Genomic DNA, 18,894 nt, shown 5'->3' on the forward strand with positions numbered 1-18,894 from the left:
TATTGACTATTTAAAATATATTTTATTTAATGAGAGTTCCTAATTACTTTAGAGATCTACGCTGCCTGCGAAATACAATTCATGCGAATCTATTCCTTACCTACATCACCTCAGCTTTATTATGGATTCTTACCTTGTTTCTGCAAGTGGTAAAATATATAATTATCAAATATTTAATTGAACTTTACTAATATATGTTTTAATTTTTAGATAACCACAGAGTCAAGCCAGGCTGGGTGCATAACGCTGGTCATCATGTTCCAATACTTTTACCTAACCAACTTTTTCTGGATGTTTGTCGAGGGTGAGTCGAAATGAACGTAGATAATTGTATTGATTCATTATTATTATATATTAATTTGCCCAAAGGTCTTTATCTGTACACGCTGGTGGTGCAAACGTTCTCCAGCGATAATATTAGCTTTCTTATCTACGCCCTGATAGGCTGGGGCTGCCCAGCTCTTTGCATTTTGGTCTGGTCCATTGCCAAGGCATTTGCCCCGCATCTCGATAATGAGCACTTTATTGGGGTAAGTATTTATAGTTAAATTAAATAAATAAATATATATTTTTTTAAATTTGTATAGCTTGAAATCGAATGCGCTTGGATGCGTGAATCTCATATAGATTGGATTTTCAAGGGCCCTGCCTCGCTGGCTCTGCTGATTAATTTAGTTTTTCTCATTCGCATTATGTGGGTAAGTTACAGGTCCTTTTAATATTATATTCTGATAATTTTAACATTTTAAAAATGTATTTTCGTACAGGTTCTCATTACCAAACTACGTTCGGCTCACACATTAGAAACGCGGCAGTATTACAAAGCCTCCAAAGCCCTGCTGGTGTTGATTCCGCTTTTTGGCATTACCTATCTGCTGGTCCTAACCGGCCCCGAGCAGGGCATCAGCCGTAATCTCTTTGAGGCCATTAGAGCCTTTCTCATTAGCACACAGGTAGGCAATTTATCATTCAGCTTCCCTTGAGCCTCCCATTAATATATGCATTTTTTTCCCGCCCCAGGGCTTCTTTGTGGCGCTCTTCTACTGTTTCCTCAACTCGGAGGTGCGCCAGACGTTGAGGCATCGCTTCATCCGGTGGCGCGAGAGTCGGAATATCAACCGAAGCAGTTCCATCAAAAATCGCAGGTGAGATTCTTAGACTCTAGAGGATGATTGCACTCATTCGGCCTTCTAACTCATTGGTGTTGTTTGGCTATAACCCTGGCATACAGAATCTGGCTTTACACTTTGCATTAATTGTAGTAGATTTCGCTATGGCTGCCATTGTAGTTGTTAACTGCTGCTGATGTTGTTGTTGTTGTTGCCGCCATCGTCGTTGTTGTTGTCACTTAACCAATTAATTTCCATTTCAGGCATCGCGCCTCCAAAGACTACTCGCTGAGATCGCGAACCGAAAGTCTACGGTGCGTATACGCAATGTCCATGTAGAATCTTCTTTTTCCAAAATTCTCTGCCTATCTCTCTATCTTAACTCTGTTTCTTAAATATCCTTTCGCTTAAAATACTAACACAAATGCCATGCTGCAGTCCTTTTGATAGATGGTTTTATTTATAAACTTTTAATTGTATCTGCATGGTAGCTTAGATTAATGTTTCTTATAATTTCTTCCTGTTTCTGATTTTGGGCTTCCTTCTTTCTGTTTACCATTTCTTGTAGACTGACATCAACAAGTCCCGTACCCACCGGACACTACGAATGATCAACAAACACCCATAAATAATGTATACGACCGAGATTTCCCCCCCCTATACATATCCCTATTGTTCATAAGTATTGCATGCTAGTTTACACCCTAAGAACCCAGATTAAAGTATTATATTTTTTTATTATATACATAATGAAAACACCAGATCGCTTGTTATTTGTCATGTTAATCCCAAATCGACTTTCAGCACGGAGGAGTGTGTGATCTGTCTACGTCCGTCGCCCCATACGCGGCTGGGGCCTCTGCAGCGCTACCACAGCATCGACATCACAGACTTTGTTTAGAGGTTTTAGTCATTCCAACCAGACATTGTATTAGTCGACTTCGTGGCGCAGCAGGCGCTCGTAGAACTGGCCAAAAACAAACCCCTCAGTATCGTAGGTCCTGTAGAGGCGGTACCAGTCCTCGTTGACGTGCCGGTTCTGGTAAACGGGCTGGCAGTGGCTGGGAAAGTAGTCGATCGAGGCGTACCTAATCAGATCGAACTCGCAGGGTGCATGCAACAGTTTCAGATCGCCCTTGGCATCCGGCCCGGGCTCATCTTGGCGAGGCACTCTCCTCTTAGCCAGCGGCGTGGGCTGTTCCTGGGTGATCTCTACTCCGAGCTGGAGGTGGGACTTAAAGCAGACTCCAGTCTCTGAAAACACACATCGAAACTCACCATCAGGAAAAGCATGAAGACTAGATAAACTTCTCCCAACTTCATAGAGTTCCTATATCAAAATATACTTCTGGAAATCAAAGCCAAAACCCAAAGAGATGTCATTGGATTCTAAAACCTGCTTAGACTGGATTTGAAATTTATTTTCGAAAGTGACTTGGAGTTACAGCAGAAAATTGTAAATTAATGCAGATTCATGAATTCGATTTCCTCAAAGTCTTAAGTACGAGAAACAATTTGCTAACATAGGGATTTAATTAATCATTCCGAATGTAAGAAAAAATATAAATGTATTTAGAATTATTTTTTTGAATTGCAAAAATCATAAACAAAACTGTGAATACCCCAACCATTGTTCCCCCAGTTAGTGTAGATTCTAAATTAGCTACTAATTTGCTAGTCGAGTGTCAGTTATGTGCCAATGCGTGCAAAAATGTTTTCGTAACGATTATTAATTGTTAATGTTAATTCTAAGTTTTACTCGTCTCTTAGCAGTTTTTGTTCTTTCTGATTTAAGGTCACATTGTTTATATCACTGAAAATATGTAATTTAAATGTATGTATTTTGTAACTTAAGCAGACACGACAAAGTCAATGAAAAGTAAAACCAAAGAAAACTAATAAAAGATCATTTGATGTAACGTTTAACTTATCAATTAATGTTCTGCGAATAAAGCTTTTAAAAATATCAAAAAGTTTGTCATTCCTTATACGTGGTTGCTCATCTAAGTCTACATATTAATACAATTGTATATATATATATATATCATAAGCCTATGTCTGTGATTTTGATGCGTATGAAATCTACAACTAAGTCTATGAGCCCTAATCGTCAACCTCAACTTGATTCTCTACCAGTGGTCTTCCTGCTTACATCCGATCCTATCCGGTCTACGTTCTCTAATCTGTAATGTCTGTGTGCGCAATAATTCAAAATGAATTGTACTAATTTGTGGGTGTATGTATAGTGTTTGTGTTTATAGTGTATATGGTGTGTTTGTTTGTTCTATGAAAACGAAATTCGAGTCATTATGGTTTATGCCAGAAACCATTTTAAACAGTCGCCTGCTTACTTGCAAATCGAAGCCTAGGTATCCGTATAAAATAACAATTAGACTATTAACTAACTAACGCACATTTCGGGAGGGGTTGGGGGGTGTTATCGAAGGATTTTCCTTTTACTTCTTAGAGGTAATATCAAATGCATTCGCCGGGATTCTGGGCACAGTATTTGGGAAACAGGGCTTCTGCCCTAATGCCCAGCTCGACAAGGCGATTTCGGAACAATGAGATTCTGCGGAACACTTCCGGCGGCACAACATCCATGTCATGATCGTCATTGGGATCAGACCAGAGGCGTTCACCTAAGGCAGCCGATCTTGGCCACAGCCGGTTATCCAGCTGATTTTCATCCACCTGTTCGGTCCACATGCACACCTCACCGCCCAGAACCTACCAAAAAGAAGAGTTCTCAATAAATATTTCTCTATTTCCAGCTTGTAAGCCAACTTACCTGCTTCTTGCGACGCTTGTCCAATCGCATACGCTCCCACGGGCGGTGCTTGTAGACATTCTGCCAGGTGCGGTAGGGAGCACAGGCAGCTTCGCCAGTGGCCCGCCAACTGCCGAAGCCGCAGTCCAAGTACCAAGCATCCACATGCGAGAAGATCACATTATAACCGTTGTCCAGCAGGTCGTAGTTCTCCTGCCAGGTGCTGCCGCCCCACACCTGTACGGCGAATTGACTGTTTGGAAGACACTTGGTGTTGGTGAGGGCGCTCGACCAGACGGCCACTATCTTGGGCGCCACTCCATTGTTGGCCACCTTTAGCCTGTAAAGAAAATAAACCATTTATATAATTATTCCTAAGAATGTAAATATATATCCCACCTGGCCATGGCCTGGAGCATAAAATCGCACCACATGCCGCGCAGATCCGTGTCATTGAAGTACTGCGCCCAGCAATCAAGATTCACCTCGTCGCCACCCAGGTGAAAGAGGTCCGTGGGCCCCGTCTGCTGCAGCAGCTCCTCGTACAGGCGCTGCAGAATGAGGTAGGTGTGGTTGTTCTTCGGATTCAACTGGCCGCAAGGCGGCTCGCCGCAATAGAAGCTCCACGGCTGCTGGTTGATGCACATGGCCAGCTCACCCATGCCGCGTTTGGGTCCCCAATCCCAGCCGTTGCCCGCATGGGCCGGAGCATCGATCTCCGGAATCACCTGCACACCATATATCTTGGCAAACTCCGCCACTTCGCGTACATCCTGCTCTGTATATGTTTCGCTCTCCGAGTAGGCTCCGTGCTCGGCCAGCTCGGGATAGTAGCGCGAAATGTAGGGAAAGCTCTGGGCATCCGTTAGATGCCAATGGAAGCGGTTGAGCTTGGCCAGGCCCATGGCCATGATCGTTCGCTTGATGGCCTCCACCGAGAAGAAGTGCCGCGAGGTGTCCAACATCAGGCCGCGGTACCGAAACTTGGGGGCATCCTTAACCTTGGAGTTGGCATAGGTGTGCAGGAGTCTATCCTCGTCATCGAACCAGATTAGTTGCTGCAGCGTGGAGAGGCCATGACGGGCGCCAAAGTATGAGTTCGCGGTGATCTCCACCAGCAAGCGGTGTCCATCGGCTGTTCATAAGAGGGGGGTTGTTAGGATTGAAGGAAAGATGTCCAAAAATTATGGAAATTACTCACTATTCGATGTCAGATGATAGCTCTCATCGTTGTCGAGACTAAAGTTAAGGTCTCCCGACTTGTGTACGGCTATCTTGACCTGCACGATGGACAAATCCCCGGCCTGCTTGGTCCCGAAAGTGGCGCCAAAAAGCGTGGCTGCTGGTTCCGAATCCTGTTGGGTGTGTCGCCGGGATTTCGAGGAAGATGATTCACTAGCGGCGGGCTCTAAGCCACTGCCGGCATAGTCCAGCCGCTGGATCTGTCGCAGATCCTTGAGGAACCAATCGAAGACAACCTGCAGCTGCTTGCGGACCTCCCGATGCGTTGTGTCCACCTGCAGCTGCACATCGTCCACCGAGAAGCTGTGGGTGTGCGAGCTAAGGACATGCTTGTGGGTGGGATGGGGCCAGATGTTGATGTCGCCGCACGTCATGGAGCAACTGATGAACGAGACGCGCTTCCCGGACTTGCCGTGGTGGCCCACTCGCATGCATCGGTCATTCTCGCACTTGTACGTCCAGGACTTTTCGACGGGTCTGCAAATGAAGAGTGATTATGCTTGGATGAAAGGATGGAATGGCAACTCGACAACTCACATGGGAAAGGCACTGGCATCCCGATGACTGGGATGGCGTTCTAGGGCCTCATTGTAGGCCTGAGTTTTGGTGGCTCCCTGGTTCCAGTACAGCACCGTCAGGATGAATATGGCTCCGGAGAGTAGCGCCAGAAGAGCTCGACGCAACGAGACAGCCAAGGACATCTTATACAGATAACGTAGGCTGCAAAATAAATAATAATCTTTATGAAATACTATAAGAAGTTAATAATAAGTCCCAAAGTACTTATGACCTTAAATCGCCCAAAAATAAGGGATAATCCCGACCCGCCCTCAGGTTGACATCATCTGTGTTTACACCGGAGACGGTTAAGCAATAATGCACAATAGCAGGTCATGGCGGAAGACAATGGGCCGGGCCCTCCTTTACTGTTACGCTTCAGTTTGTCCTGTCAGGGGCGACACCGGGCACATCGAACTTTAATCAATGCTCGCGACTTGGGCTTGACGAGCGATAAAATCAAAGGAAAAGCGCGCAACACAGGGCCCCGCCGCATGCCATTTAGTGGCAATTGTTTGTCCTCCACGACCGCCATGTCCTAGTCCCCACACCACACCAAACGCACACATGGCCCATCTACCTTTGGCACACGCAAGGGACTTGGTGACTCCACTGGCGCCTCGATGGAAACATAATGAAAAATCGAAGAATCTTCCACATACATACTTTCGCGGCCATGGCTTTGTCTTCCTCAACTACTACCTTCCTACTGAATATATATGGTTTCTATATGGTATCTATATCTCATAATAGATTAAGTTGTTTAAAAATATAGTCCGAATGATGTGAAAGTGTGGCATGCTTTGGTGGCTTAAATATCTTTAATATTCCAGCCCCCTACTCTGAATAGACATCCCCCACATCCTCTCCATGTATCGTATTTATAAAGTAACCTATAATTTAACATTTTATGCTTCCTCATCGATTTCAAATCAAATTACTCAACAAAGAGTGGAGCAGCACCCATAAACCTAAATAAGATTTTATATATTTTTGGGGTTCGACAGTGGCAGGCGGTGGCACTTTTAAACTTTGCATAGACGCGGAACGAGGGCGAGACCTTGCCACCAGAACGTTGCTGCTACATGGTGCCAGGTACCGTGACATATGGATATAGTGTGTGTGTGTGTCGTACACACCTGTAATGCAAAAGAAAAAAAGCTGCGGGGGCATGCAACCTTTGCGTGTGATTCCCACAATCGAAGCTGGAACGGGGAGACCTTAAAATTTTCATTACGCTACATGTGAAAATATGAAATACTTTAGCAGGTCATGCAACGCAGGTGAACCTCCCATTTGATATCCTCTATATATAAAGTATGTTATGTTAGTTTCTTTTTTTTAGCTTTGGCAAGAGGTGCTTCATTGCAGTGGACGTGTTGTGGCCCGGCTTGGCCTGGCCTGGTCCCATCATTACCTTGATGGTCGTGCATAATAAATCAACAGGCATGCATAATTAATGCTGTCAATGCTTGAAATAATAAAACGAGCAAAGGGGATATGCGGGAAGGAAAAAAGGATAGCCATTCTGTGGCAGCCTCATTAGTTTCCACACAGCACAGAAGAGTCACAAAAGACAGTCGAAAATGTATAGCATACATTTCAGCGTTCGCGGTAAAGATTTTTTTTTTTGCTTTTAAGGGCATGTCCTTAATGGAAACTGTAGGTACAAATTGTTAAACTCATTCTAAGTCTTAGCCCTTCCCATTATTTGACCATTTAGTTGACTGTCACACAGGCTTTAGACATGGCTTGTTTTGGTTTCCAGGGCTTACCCGCAACGCGTGCGCAATGCGGCGCCCAAAAGTGACCAGAAGCGACCGAAACTATCCATCATCAGTGGTGGGCTTGGTGGCGGCGGGTGGCAGCCACCCCTGCATCCTCCGCCTCCAAGTGCGAGACGCCTCTAATGAGTCACGTTTGCCAGATGCCAACTGTTGAAGGGCGGCGTGACAGAAAAAACGTGGACCGCTGCCACCTCTTTTCTCCTTCTATATGGTAGTTGGTAGGTTGTCCTCCTCCTGAATTGACAAATTTTCTTTTGCACAAATCTAAAATTATGCCAGAGAGCTGGAGGAAAACTAAAATTGTGGCAACTTTTGTGTGTGCGACGTGTGTGTGTGTGTGTATGTGTGTCTCTTGTTCACGGCCGCCGCCTCACTGGGCTCTTGAGCGCGCGCGACACTCGAGGTGTAGGCAACAACTACGAATTCACGAATATATAGTACGGATATAGGGCCCAAAACTGTGGGGCTGTTAAGCCGCCGACGTCGCACGGATTTCAAGACGCCACCGACGCCGCCAACAAACAGTTGGCATGGCCAAAAACTCACAAAAGAGCGAGCAAGAGGATTTCAAATAACACTAAAAAAAATAAACAGAAAAAGATCTAACATATCTAAATACCTAACAGAATATATACCACTGCCTTTCTCTCAGTGTACCGCAGGAGGGGCGGCAAAAATGGCGTGCAACTATTTACATATGTTCTTGAACCAGTCGGGCGACTCTGCCTGCGATTGTGTGCAGCTGGCATAGGAAGGTATATGTATATATGGGTGCCCAGAAGCTGATCCACCGAGTCCACACACTACCGCCCCCGAATATTGGCCAACATGGCAGCCTATTTTAAATGTTTGTACGAGACTGGGATAGGGCCATAAATTAAACGCAAATTTGCCAAAATAATACGTGAATTTCAATTAGTCCCTAACGGTGGGCCATTATAATGATGATGGCATATGGTTGGTGCCTATAAAAGCACCAGATATGCAAATGTTCTATATTTTATTCGTTGGATAATGTTGCAAAAAATTTTAATGATTTTTAAATTTTTATAGAAGAAGTTGTGGAAGCTTTAAGGCTTGTATTAGTACCTAGACTATCGTTTTTAATAAACCATTTAAATGCAACAGTTTCTTATATGTATTGTCTTGCATTTGTGTGGCATGCACTTGCAGCATGTTGCATGCTCAATATGCGCGGCATGGACTGTTGCTTTTGAGTCGCATTATTATTTATGGCCGCATGCCGTGAAAAATTTCAGTTGGCGACAAGTGTTGTTCAAATGGCATGCACGGTTGCCACAACAACAACTATAGCTATAAACAAAAACAACAACAACAAAAAAAAAACAACAACAGTGGCAACCATAATGACAACCCATACGAGCATACAAAAGCATTTGGCGCTCAATTTGACATGAAACGTGCAGAGGAACAGAGAGTCCTGCCAGAGTGAAAGGGATATAAAAGGAAGCTCAATACAAATAGCTCAGCTTGGCCTTTGTTGTTGATTCTTCCTTTTGCTTCTCCTTACTCCCACCACCCACATCCCACACCACCCATCCGCCCCTCCAAAAATAGTATGAGAGGGAAAGCATCAAGGGAAAAATGGGCAACGCAACTTGTAACAGGCAACCAGCAACATCAGAAGGAGCAACATACCACCGAACAGCCAAAGTAAGAACTAACGGTAATAAACGAAGTGTAAAGGACCAGGCCGAAGGCTGAGTCGCTCGGTAACCACGGCAACTTCGTCGGGCGCACAACAAAAGGATAAGCCAAGCCAAGCCAAGTCCTCGGGACGGCAAACTAGTCAGCAAGTCAAGCCGGAGCTCAGTTGCAACAGCGCAACGCATTCACCCAGACGCACGCGTTCCCACTTGCCACAGCGAGGCAGTTAGGCAGCTAGGCAGTCGGGCTACCAGCTAGTGTTACCATTACTATAACCGTTATCGCAATTCGCGGCCAAAAAAAAAAAAAAAACAGAAACTAAAAGTTACGGAAATAGTCTTGCCTTGGCCATCGATCGTTACAAAAGCTAAGGCAGTGGAAAAAATTAATATAAAAAGATATAAAACATAATAAATTAAAAATAAGAAATTTTATAAAAAACGGTGTTTTAAAAAAGCATTTAAGATATCTTAGTTAGGATTTAAGAATAATATTTTAAAAGTGTAACTACAGAATCAAGTATTAAAATTTGAAATATTAAAAGAACTACAATGTATATATAAATATATTTATAATAAAAATATTTAAAATAACAAAAGAACAAGACAGTTTTAAATTTAATTTAATATTTCTCATGTTTTAAAATGGTGTTTAAAATAAACCAAAATATTCTCACTAAGAAAAACTAACAAAATGAGACTCTATTTCCAACAAAGTCTATAATTATTTAACAAAGACTTTTCTCTCCTTCTAATTTAAATTAAAAAAATATATAAATAATAAATTTAAAAAAAAATTTGTCTTTGTGTAGTGCTGTTGTTGTTGTTGTTCTTATTTTAAGTGTTAGTGTCAGTGTTAGCATTGTTAGTGGTGTTGCCTTCGGGTCGTCGCTCGCGAGGGCTAACTCCCCAACTAACAGTCGCTCTTCGTCCTTGCTGCCGTCTAGAGCCTTTTTGGTTTCTCTAAAGGCTAACCCTTAGTCCTGGCGCTGTCCTGGCCCCCAAATGTACGAGTGTGCGTGTTAATAAAAGGCTCATTGTAATGAGTGCGCCGTGCTAATCGTTATGCAATCGCCCTGCTTCGATTTCAAGCCCCTGTGAAATGTCTCTAAAGCGTTATGCAACTCTCCTGGCGGCCTTCGGTCCAAATCACACCATCCCGGCCAGCAGCACCACCTCCTCGACAACAATATCATCGCTCCTTGCAACGGTAGCAGATATTTCAACATCATCGGCCGAGGAGACGGAGCAGTCCCAGTCCCAGTCCCAGGAGCATGGCTCTAGCTCATCGGCATCTTCATCCTCGTCCATATCCACATATACCACCTACTATAGCAGCGGCCTGGGGCTGTATCATCAGCAGCGCGGCGGCTCGGGAGCTATCAGCTCGAGTGCCGGTGGCGGTGGAGGACCTGGTGGACCCCAGACATATGCAAATGTTGTCAATGGGAATGTGAATCTGCTGCTCGGCGGGTAAGTCTGACTGATGCAACTTTTGGCAACTAGCCTAGCACTCCCACATGTGATTTGGCAATTAATTAATTACGGCCTGCAAGAAAGTTTGAGTGGAAAATAAACCCGTCCAAGTTCCCTCCAACTCGGGCTCTGGCTCTGGTTAATTGTTTTCCATGTGGCGGTAGTGCATGTAGGTACTTTTTCGACAAACATATGCCCATTTTCACAAGCACTTTGGAAATGAATTCATGAGAGTCGGGCGGGGGGGAGTGAAATTATGGCTGGAAAAATACAAATAAACCAGGCATAAATCATTTAAATTTTTGTGATATTGCGGGTCGTTTCGTTCAATTTAATTCACAGTAATTGCCCTTATTTGTAGACACATTTCAGCCATTTTAGAGTAGCTCTCGTAGATCATACTGCTGGGGCTATGTTGTGGGGCTTGATTTATGAGCTGGAGCTACGAATTAATAAACATCAACATTTTATGCGCCTGGAAGCGAAGATGTCAAGCTGTCCTTCCTCCGTCCTGTCAACTGCTTTTCGGCTTTTCCGGCTCTGGTGTTGAAGGAAAATAATAATTATAATTGCGCTAAGCCATTTTTTTATTCCCATCTTCCCCCTTTTTTTTGGGACATCCTTTTTTAAAAGAAAATAAAGGAAAGTGTTGCTGTTGCGGGAGATGGTTAATAAAATTTATTATTTTCGTTTGTAAGGCGAGCTTCCTTCCAGGACTGTGGTAGGGCTCTAAAAAAAATTCTAAAAATTGTCAACACGGTTTTTATGGTGGTTGTGGCTTGATGTGTGTAAACACGACGCGTGGCCCAAAGCCAAAACTTTATTTTAACTACGTTTTTATCGATTGTTTCGGGCCAATTCATTGAAAATAGCTCTCAAATATATATAAAAAAAATGCTCTACATCGGCGTTGTGTTGTCTCTCTTTCCGACCGAGCTCGGCCCGAAAAAGAAGGTCCTTAATGAACTGTTGACATGCGAGAAATTGCGTGAGCCGGGGAAAAAAGCCACAAAAAAAAGGACGAGCCAGAAACAAACACTGGTCAGACAAGTGGAGCACAATGTTGCATTCTAAAGTGGATTAAGTGACGTCATTGAAATTCCTTGGGCAACCAAATCGACACGAAGCCCATTCCGGCCTGAAATCAACCAGTGAGTTTCAATAAACCGACATGAATTGGCCGAAAGCGCTAAAAGGAAAATATGATAACTGGCAATCAACCTGATAGGTGGGGGGCTGGGCCTTTCAGATTTATTGACAAACTTATGAAACGGATAAGGCAATGGGGGGCTCAACACTTTCAAGAAAATGATTGAAATTTTAATTTCCGTTCATAAGAGATACTAATCAAATAATTAGTAATCTTCAATCTACTTTAAACTATGACCTAAAGGTTTATTTAAATAAGAAAGTAAAGAAAACATAGCACCACATCCTCATACTTCTCCGAATGGAAAATAAATTAAAACATTGTTCCTTGGAAGTTTAAGTAACAAGTGCTTTCTGCTAATTAAAGTCAGAATTGTGCTGTAAATTAATTTCCGCTCTGGTGGTGTATCAAAGCAACCGAATAAGGACAACATTGTTTTGGGAATATATTCTACCAATAAGCAGGGCCGTAGGACAACTACAATCCAAAATAAATAAACAGACAGCATTTGCAATTTGTTTGATAGAATTAATAAATGCCAAAAACGGCATTAATACAATATTATCATGATGGCCATTTATCGAGAGGGCATTTATCCTAACCATCCTCATCAGCCAGCCACCCTTCCTCCTCTCCGCAATCATTCATTCCATGGACAAAACAAACATTTCGACAAAATACACGTGTCTGTGACTGATACTCGTGGAATAACATTGCATTCAGAATCACATTCACATCCACATATACTCTCATATATATATCCAGATATTCAATTCGATTATTGTTGCAGGGCCATGCTCACCCTGGTGACAACCATATTGTGTGTGGTCTGCTATTGTTGTCATCGGAACATCAAAAAGCGAACCGAGGCCGCCTACAGGCAGCAGCAGCACCAGTGGCTGGAAGGCGATCCCAACATGGAAATATACAGCGTCGAGCAGGTGAGTTTAGTAGCTCCATCTCCATTCCCATCTCCATTTTGGGCTTTGTTGTCGAGCTCTAATAACAACATACGGATGTCAAATACATTTCGAATAGAATAGAGACCAAAGGTTTATTCAAATCCTCGGGGATTTCATTAGTTCTAATAAAGGATTTCAAAATCGATATGAAACAAATTATATTTCGAAGAGTATTCAAGTGTCATGCAGGGCAAGGATCTAAACTGTTAAGGATAAGGGCTAATAACAAACAACTTTCACTCAATTGTGTTAACCTCAAATCCCAATTATCGGTTAAAATCACAATTAAGACCAAGTTGTATAGCCGTTTATTCCCGCGTTTTGACATCACGTCCAATTTGGACCCAACCCTAATTGTCCTTTTTCAAGTTTAAGCCAACATTTCACGAAGTCTCCGCCGAGAAGGAGGCGGCAAGTAATGGATATTTATGCGGCGCATTTAACAGGTGCGAACTAACTTGGCCAAGAAGGGGGGGACGCGACAATTGCCGGACGACAATGCAAGTGGGCCAGAAGCCGGACTCACTTGGCCATCGGCTTTATTAAGTTACTAGCCCTACTGGTGGGCCCAAACCACCCACTACTGCCTTATGCCATCACTCAGTTCATTGTTGTTTGTTGGCCCGCTGGGACGAGGCCAGGCCGGGCCGGGCCGGCAAAAGGCTCCGCGTAAATCAACGTTAGCCTGTCCAGGCACAAATGTCAACTGCGGGCAGAAAAAGGCGATACTGCTGACAGGATGGGCTGGTCTGGGGGGAGGGGGCTGGAGGTCGCAAATTGGTGGTGGCAGGTCGGCGGTTGGGTGGTTGGGTGGTGGGGCAGATTGCGCAGCGAAGACAAATAAGTTTATGATGTGTGCAATTTAAACTTTTTTATTTGATCGCGTAAATTTCATTTGTCCACCGCGTGTCCATTAAGCAAGGAAATTGCGATGCATCCAACCATAGATCCAAAAATGGTGTAGGGCCTATATACTATACTATATACCCTACTAATATTCCCCTTTTCTTCGCAGTGCTATGAAACCTCGGGCCTATTTCTAGGCGACTCCACCGATGGCCTGGCCGTTGTCCCCACCCTGCATCATGAACCGCCGCCCTCGTACGACGCCGTGGTGCTCCACGAGCAACAGCTCCACCAACAGCAGCTGGAGCAGCAGCACCAGCAGCAACAGTTGCAGCTGCAACTGCAACAGCAGCAGCTTCTGATGCAGCGCGTCTCTCCGCCGCCCGGCTACCGATCCACCCTCGACATCAGCAATCAGAATGGGGCAAGCGGCAGTAGGGGCACGCCCGATGGCAGCGTGGATGCCATGGCCAGTGGCAGCACTGGAGGATCGGGTCCTGGTCTGCTGGTTAATAAGCAGCTACAACTGGCGTTGAATGCTCAGTCCTGCTGCTCGTTGCAGCGGGCGGAAGTGGAGAGCATGTGGAATGCCGCAGCGGCGGCGGTGGCAGCTCGCAGCGGAAATTGCCTGGAAATGGAGGTGTTGCAGCCGCCACCCTCCCTTCCGCTGGCCCTGCAGGCTCGCAAGCCGGCCCAGAACTTGCGGCTAAACACCTTCGGGCGCCGATACCTGCAACAGAGCCACCAGCACAGCGCCAATCACTACCGGAGGGGCTGCCCGCTGTGCGGCAAGTTCCGCTACGAAGCCGAGGCGGAGGATGAACCGCTGACCGCCTTGTCCGTGGAGAGCGGCCTGAATATGGGCAGGAGAGAGGAGCGGCTGGAGCCCGAGGAGGAGCTGGAGGATCCAGTGGCTTTGTGTCCGTGTCCCGGCGACAGCGAAAATGGCAACAGCATTGCTCCTGACATTACCACTCTGCAGGATGCGGCCAACGGCAATGTCCAGGCCGCAATTGTGGAATCAAGCCCGCCAGAAGAGCCCATCAGTGCTGTCACCGACGAAAATGACAACGCTGCAACATCGGCCACACCAGCGGCCACGTCCAGTGGCAGGCAGGAGAATCTGGAACAAGCCACTGGCAGCCACCAGAAGCGGTTGGGGGAGGAAGAGGAGGACGAAGCCGACTTGAACACCATTAACGAGAACGGCATCATCAGCATGGACATGAGCAAAATCATTGACAGATCAGGGCTGCCCACATACGAGGGTGCCATCAAGCTCGAGTCCAGCGGTTATGTGTGAGCCTAATGAGGACTCGGACTCTCATACTCAGTAAACCACAAGTGTGCTTTAACTAAAATTAAGGATTAAGATGACTTGAGTTATATTATTTCAGACCTATGGCAAACATACTATGTAAGTTTTAAGAGTGCAATTTAATAGTAGTCTCTTCGCTATCTAAACGCAATAATTTTAATGTTTAAATGTTTAGAGCTAAGCCCCTTGCGCATATCCGCCTATGAATGTTCGGTTCGAATACTCGTACTCGTACTCAAAAATAAAAATTAAATCAAGAGTTGTAATTGAAATAAACAAGTAACCTGAATCGGGGAAGGCCTTCGCCTTAATATGCATATGCCGATTGATTTTGTATTAAATACAGAACAGTAGAGACAGAGGCATGTTGAGCGAATAACTCGAGAGGCGATAACAGAACGAAACCAGAGCAAAGAATGGCATGCGAACAAATCGTCAAAGACAGCGGCTAACAAGCGGAATAAAATGCCACCCACTAGTTCCACCCACCACCACCCACCCAGTATGCCTCTTATTTTTTTCTTTTTTTATCCTTCTGCTCCGCATTTACCTCAGACACAGCACGGCAGTTGTGTCTCTCTGTCTGGATGATTTGCATGCCGAAAGGAGGGCGAAGGTGGGGAAAAGGTGTCACCAGGTCGGCTACTTGATACTCTAGGATATATTTATTTTAATATAATATTGGCTTTTATTTTAATAATATATTTAAAAAAGTTATGTAAGTAGAAACCACGTATCAAGTATACGCACTGCCTAGCAGTACACAGCTCATCAAGTATACGCACTGTATGACCATATTAGGTACTTTATACTCTAGGATATATATATATGTATATATTTTAGGATATTTGCTTTTACTTAAATAATATAATATTTAAAAGAGATATAACAAGTAAGTAACAAGTAGAAACCACTTATCAAGTATACGCTCTGCCTATCAGTACAACACTAATCAAGTATACGCACTGTATGACCATACCATATCGGCTATATGCCATATGATAGTCTAGGATATTGTATATATTTTAAGGATAATCTTTGGTTTTATTTGGTTTATCTACATTAAGTGGAAACCACCTATCAAGTAAACGCACTGTGTATCAGTAAAAATCATATCAAGTATACGCACGGTATGGCTACAGCCATATCGGCTACTTCATACTCCTAGAATTTTGATTTATTTAGGCAGTACTGGCTTTTCCTTTCAAATTATTTAAATTTTAGATTCACCTACAAACCAAATATCAAGTATACGCACCGTATTCCCATTCAACTCTCACTTTTCAGGGCATTCGAAAAACAAATCGTTTATAACAGTTGAGTTAAGATGGGTTGGGTTGAGTTGGGTTTGTTTGTGTGGTCAAGCGATGGCAAGCCGGAGAAAGAGATCTCTTGTTTTTGTGCCTCTGCTGCCGTTCTGTTGCCCTCGTGCCACATTGAAATGGTAACAAGAAACTTGTTAGTGGCTCTCATCATTGTGCACAATTTCATTTGACAGCCGGCCACGGGGGAGAGGGACATTAAGCGTTTATGCAACCTTGAATTGCTGAAAAGGGGCTGGCAATTATGCATGGATCGGTGGCCCAAAAGCCTAATCCACATTACCAGGTAACACTATGCTTTGTTTTGTTTTGTTTTTTCAAAAACTAAATGTATGATTTCATTTAACACTCATACCGTCGTGCCAGCAACATTTAAAATTCGTTCGATGATTAAGTTTCACGTGAGTATCGGCAATAAATAGAATGAATTGAATTGCGGTTTATTTATGGCCATGCCAGCAATAATTCGGCCCGGCGAATTAACACAAATTCGATGCTCCGGCAAGGAGCGCGCGATGTTGATAATTGCAAACTGAAAGCGAGCGATGCGTCTGATGCCGATGCTTTTGGCACAACAAGTCGCATCTATAGCCAGAGCCACATAGCCGCAGCTATAGCCGAGTGGCAGCCACAGCTGAGTGGGCCAAATGTTGGGTGGCAGGGAAATTGTTGGGAAAATGATAGAAAAGAGAGCACCGCCAGACGCCAGCTAATGTGTGTGGTGGTGTGGTGTCGGCATCGTGTGTGTCGGTGTGTGGAGGCCAAACAAAATAGAGCGAACGAGAGCTGAAAATTGAAACTGAAACTGAACTGAACTCGGCTGAACTGGGTGAAAATTGATAAAGCCTGGGGTACCGCCTCACAGCCCACCGCTCACCGCTGTTCACCGCAAACTGCGCAGCACCGTTTGACCCTTTCCGTCCCCGGTTCGATTTATTAATAACGCCATGAGACACCCGAGGGTGAGCCGACCGAGCGAGCAAATGAGAGGTGTAAGATGTGAGCACCAGCACCAGTCAGCAGGCACAAGCACTTTGCCAACAGCCTCTCGTATTTTTAATTGCTGCAAATTGCCGCTTAAAAACTCGTGTTCCTGCTGGGGCATCGGGCCAAACTACTCGAGCCACTTACGCCGATGTCATCTTCATTATCATCATCATCATTATCATCATCTGGCAGCCAGCAGTAGTAGCATCATCATCATCATCCTGCAACGAGTGCCAGGCACGTGCTTAAAAATAGACTCCAATGGGTCACTAAATATAAACCATTTGGCAATTGGAACGGCTATGACCTAAAAATTCAAATAACATATTTGAGAATAGAATTTTAGGATTTAAAAAAATAAGAATTTCTAATAGAATATTTACAAAATAAAGTGCTAGATTAAATTTCAAAAAAATATATATAATCGCAAACTGGCAAGCTACTGGCAAGCCTCGAACTTAAAAATGTGGAGCGATAAGCCAGAAATCTATGGATGCCGGGTAGCAGTGTGCTCCATATCTTAATGGTACCAGCTTGCTAGACGATCCCCAGGGTATCTGCAACAGCAGCTAGCCGTCGTTCGAAAAAGTAGAGATTATGGCATCGGCAAATAAAGCATGTCATGACGCAAGTGGGCCAGTCGGTAAAGTCACAAAGAAGAGCCCCAAATCGAAAGTAAAAGTGCAAATAGTAAATAGCCAAAAAAAAAAAATGCCAGTACACGTACGGGTGTACTAACATATACAGGGTATAAACAGGGACATGGGTATTATTATTTTAAGGGGTTTTAAAAACTATAATTCTTATACAAATAATTGTTTTTATTTATACATGTAAGCTTATATTTAAAATAAAATGTATTTACATTTATAAAGTTTAGTAACTGAATTTTTAGATCCAATTAAAATTCTGAAATATTAAAATTTAAGGCTAAAAAAAGAAGAAAAAGAATAGATTTAAAAACAAACTATATATATATAGTGTTATGACCCAACCCCCCACCAAGATGACGCCTCTGCCTCCCAATCAACCAAAGACAAACACATACAGATCTATGCCCAGGGATGTAGACTTACCCACACTGCAGATGGGACTGCTCTTTGCATGTCCTGATTTCGACCGTTGCCAGGACAACTGCGGCTAGACTCCTTGCAAGCTGAGCGGTGGGAGGGGCGTGGCAGGAGGAATCTAGGGTGTTGCTGCTGGTGTGCGATAAGCGTGAGATTTTCAAGCGGTGCAGGTGTGGCCGACTTGGCCAGCACTTGGAAGCAGTAGGTGGTTCTCCAAATGACTTCTACCTTCTCAGCTATTTGCCTTTTGCGTTGCAGGCTATGCTAGCGTTACATTTTAAACCAACTTATATTTGTTTTTGTTGTTTTTTTTTTTAAATTGTAATTTACACAAAGTGAACACGACGGCAGACAGGGAGAGAAAGAGACAAAAGAAGACGGGGCGACGACTGGCTGCCAATGCGGAAAATTCACTCTAATCACCAGAAGACGTTCATTGCAATGTTCTCGAAGCAGCCGGCTACTGGAATGACGCTCATTATATATTTGAACAATTTGAAGTCCCGTGTTTGCTGTAGTTGTTAATAATTTATTTGCGGGACAAACATTTATTGCAAAAAACAAAAAACAAAATCGGTGACTGACCGTATCCCCTTAACTTAAAAATCCTACACAACCATTGCAGTAGAA

General features: G+C 44.0%; 5 protein-coding genes across 8 annotated transcripts in view; 3 read left to right on the plus strand and 2 right to left on the minus strand.

The window, feature by feature from the left end:
• The window catches only part of Dh44-R2 (Diuretic hormone 44 receptor 2), a 15,554-nt gene extending 13,525 nt beyond the window's left edge, over positions 1-2,029 (plus strand). Inside the window, exons 5-12 of one of the 3 annotated variants that reach the window (XM_070278155.1) lie at positions 53-149; positions 211-304; positions 370-530; positions 588-698; positions 768-953; positions 1,021-1,145; positions 1,373-1,423; positions 1,914-2,010. In XM_070278155.1, the coding sequence (XP_070134256.1) occupies positions 53-149; positions 211-304; positions 370-530; positions 588-698; positions 768-953; positions 1,021-1,145; positions 1,373-1,423; positions 1,914-2,010 (922 nt within the window). Of the gene's footprint in view, positions 1-52; positions 150-210; positions 305-369; positions 531-587; positions 699-767; positions 954-1,020; positions 1,146-1,372; positions 1,424-1,677; positions 1,839-1,913 lie in introns of those variants that run through there. The other 2 variants (XM_017250653.3, XM_017250652.3) reach the window with 2 other exon arrangements.
• LOC108131659 (uncharacterized) lies at positions 2,000-2,509 on the minus strand. The gene is made up of 2 exons (XM_017250655.3): positions 2,388-2,509; positions 2,000-2,331 (listed from the first exon to the last, which is right to left on the minus strand). Exons 1-2 carry the CDS (start codon positions 2,430-2,432, stop codon positions 2,041-2,043), a joined length of 336 nt encoding a protein of 111 aa, XP_017106144.2. The 5' UTR covers positions 2,433-2,509; the 3' UTR covers positions 2,000-2,040.
• fdl (fused lobes) lies at positions 2,510-18,845 on the minus strand. 2 transcript variants are annotated; one of them, XM_017250650.3, is made up of 6 exons: positions 18,271-18,845; positions 5,659-5,841; positions 5,081-5,598; positions 4,279-5,014; positions 3,901-4,219; positions 2,510-3,839 (listed from the first exon to the last, which is right to left on the minus strand). In XM_017250650.3, the coding sequence occupies exons 2-6, from the start codon at positions 5,820-5,822 to the stop codon at positions 3,585-3,587; spliced, it is 1,992 nt and encodes a 663-aa protein (XP_017106139.1). In that variant the 5' UTR covers positions 5,823-5,841; positions 18,271-18,845; the 3' UTR covers positions 2,510-3,584. The 2 variants fall into 2 exon arrangements, with proteins under 2 accessions (XP_017106139.1, XP_017106138.1); XM_017250649.3 differs by lacking the exon at positions 18,271-18,845 and adding an exon at positions 6,260-6,478.
• On the plus strand, positions 10,236-10,610 carry LOC138926036 (uncharacterized). Its single transcript, XM_070278328.1, has one exon. It carries the CDS (start codon positions 10,236-10,238, stop codon positions 10,608-10,610), a length of 375 nt encoding a protein of 124 aa, XP_070134429.1.
• On the plus strand, positions 10,521-15,264 carry s-cup (stanley-cup). The gene is made up of 3 exons (XM_017250651.3): positions 10,521-10,606; positions 12,550-12,700; positions 13,737-15,264. Exons 2-3 carry the CDS (start codon positions 12,554-12,556, stop codon positions 14,868-14,870), a joined length of 1,281 nt encoding a protein of 426 aa, XP_017106140.3. The 5' UTR covers positions 10,521-10,606; positions 12,550-12,553; the 3' UTR covers positions 14,871-15,264.
• Positions 18,846-18,894: the final 49 nt, after the last annotated feature.

The sequence above is a fragment of the Drosophila bipectinata genome, chromosome 2R, assembly GCF_030179905.1.
Source record: "Drosophila bipectinata strain 14024-0381.07 chromosome 2R, DbipHiC1v2, whole genome shotgun sequence".
Lineage (NCBI taxonomy): Eukaryota > Metazoa > Arthropoda > Insecta > Diptera > Drosophilidae > Drosophila > Drosophila bipectinata.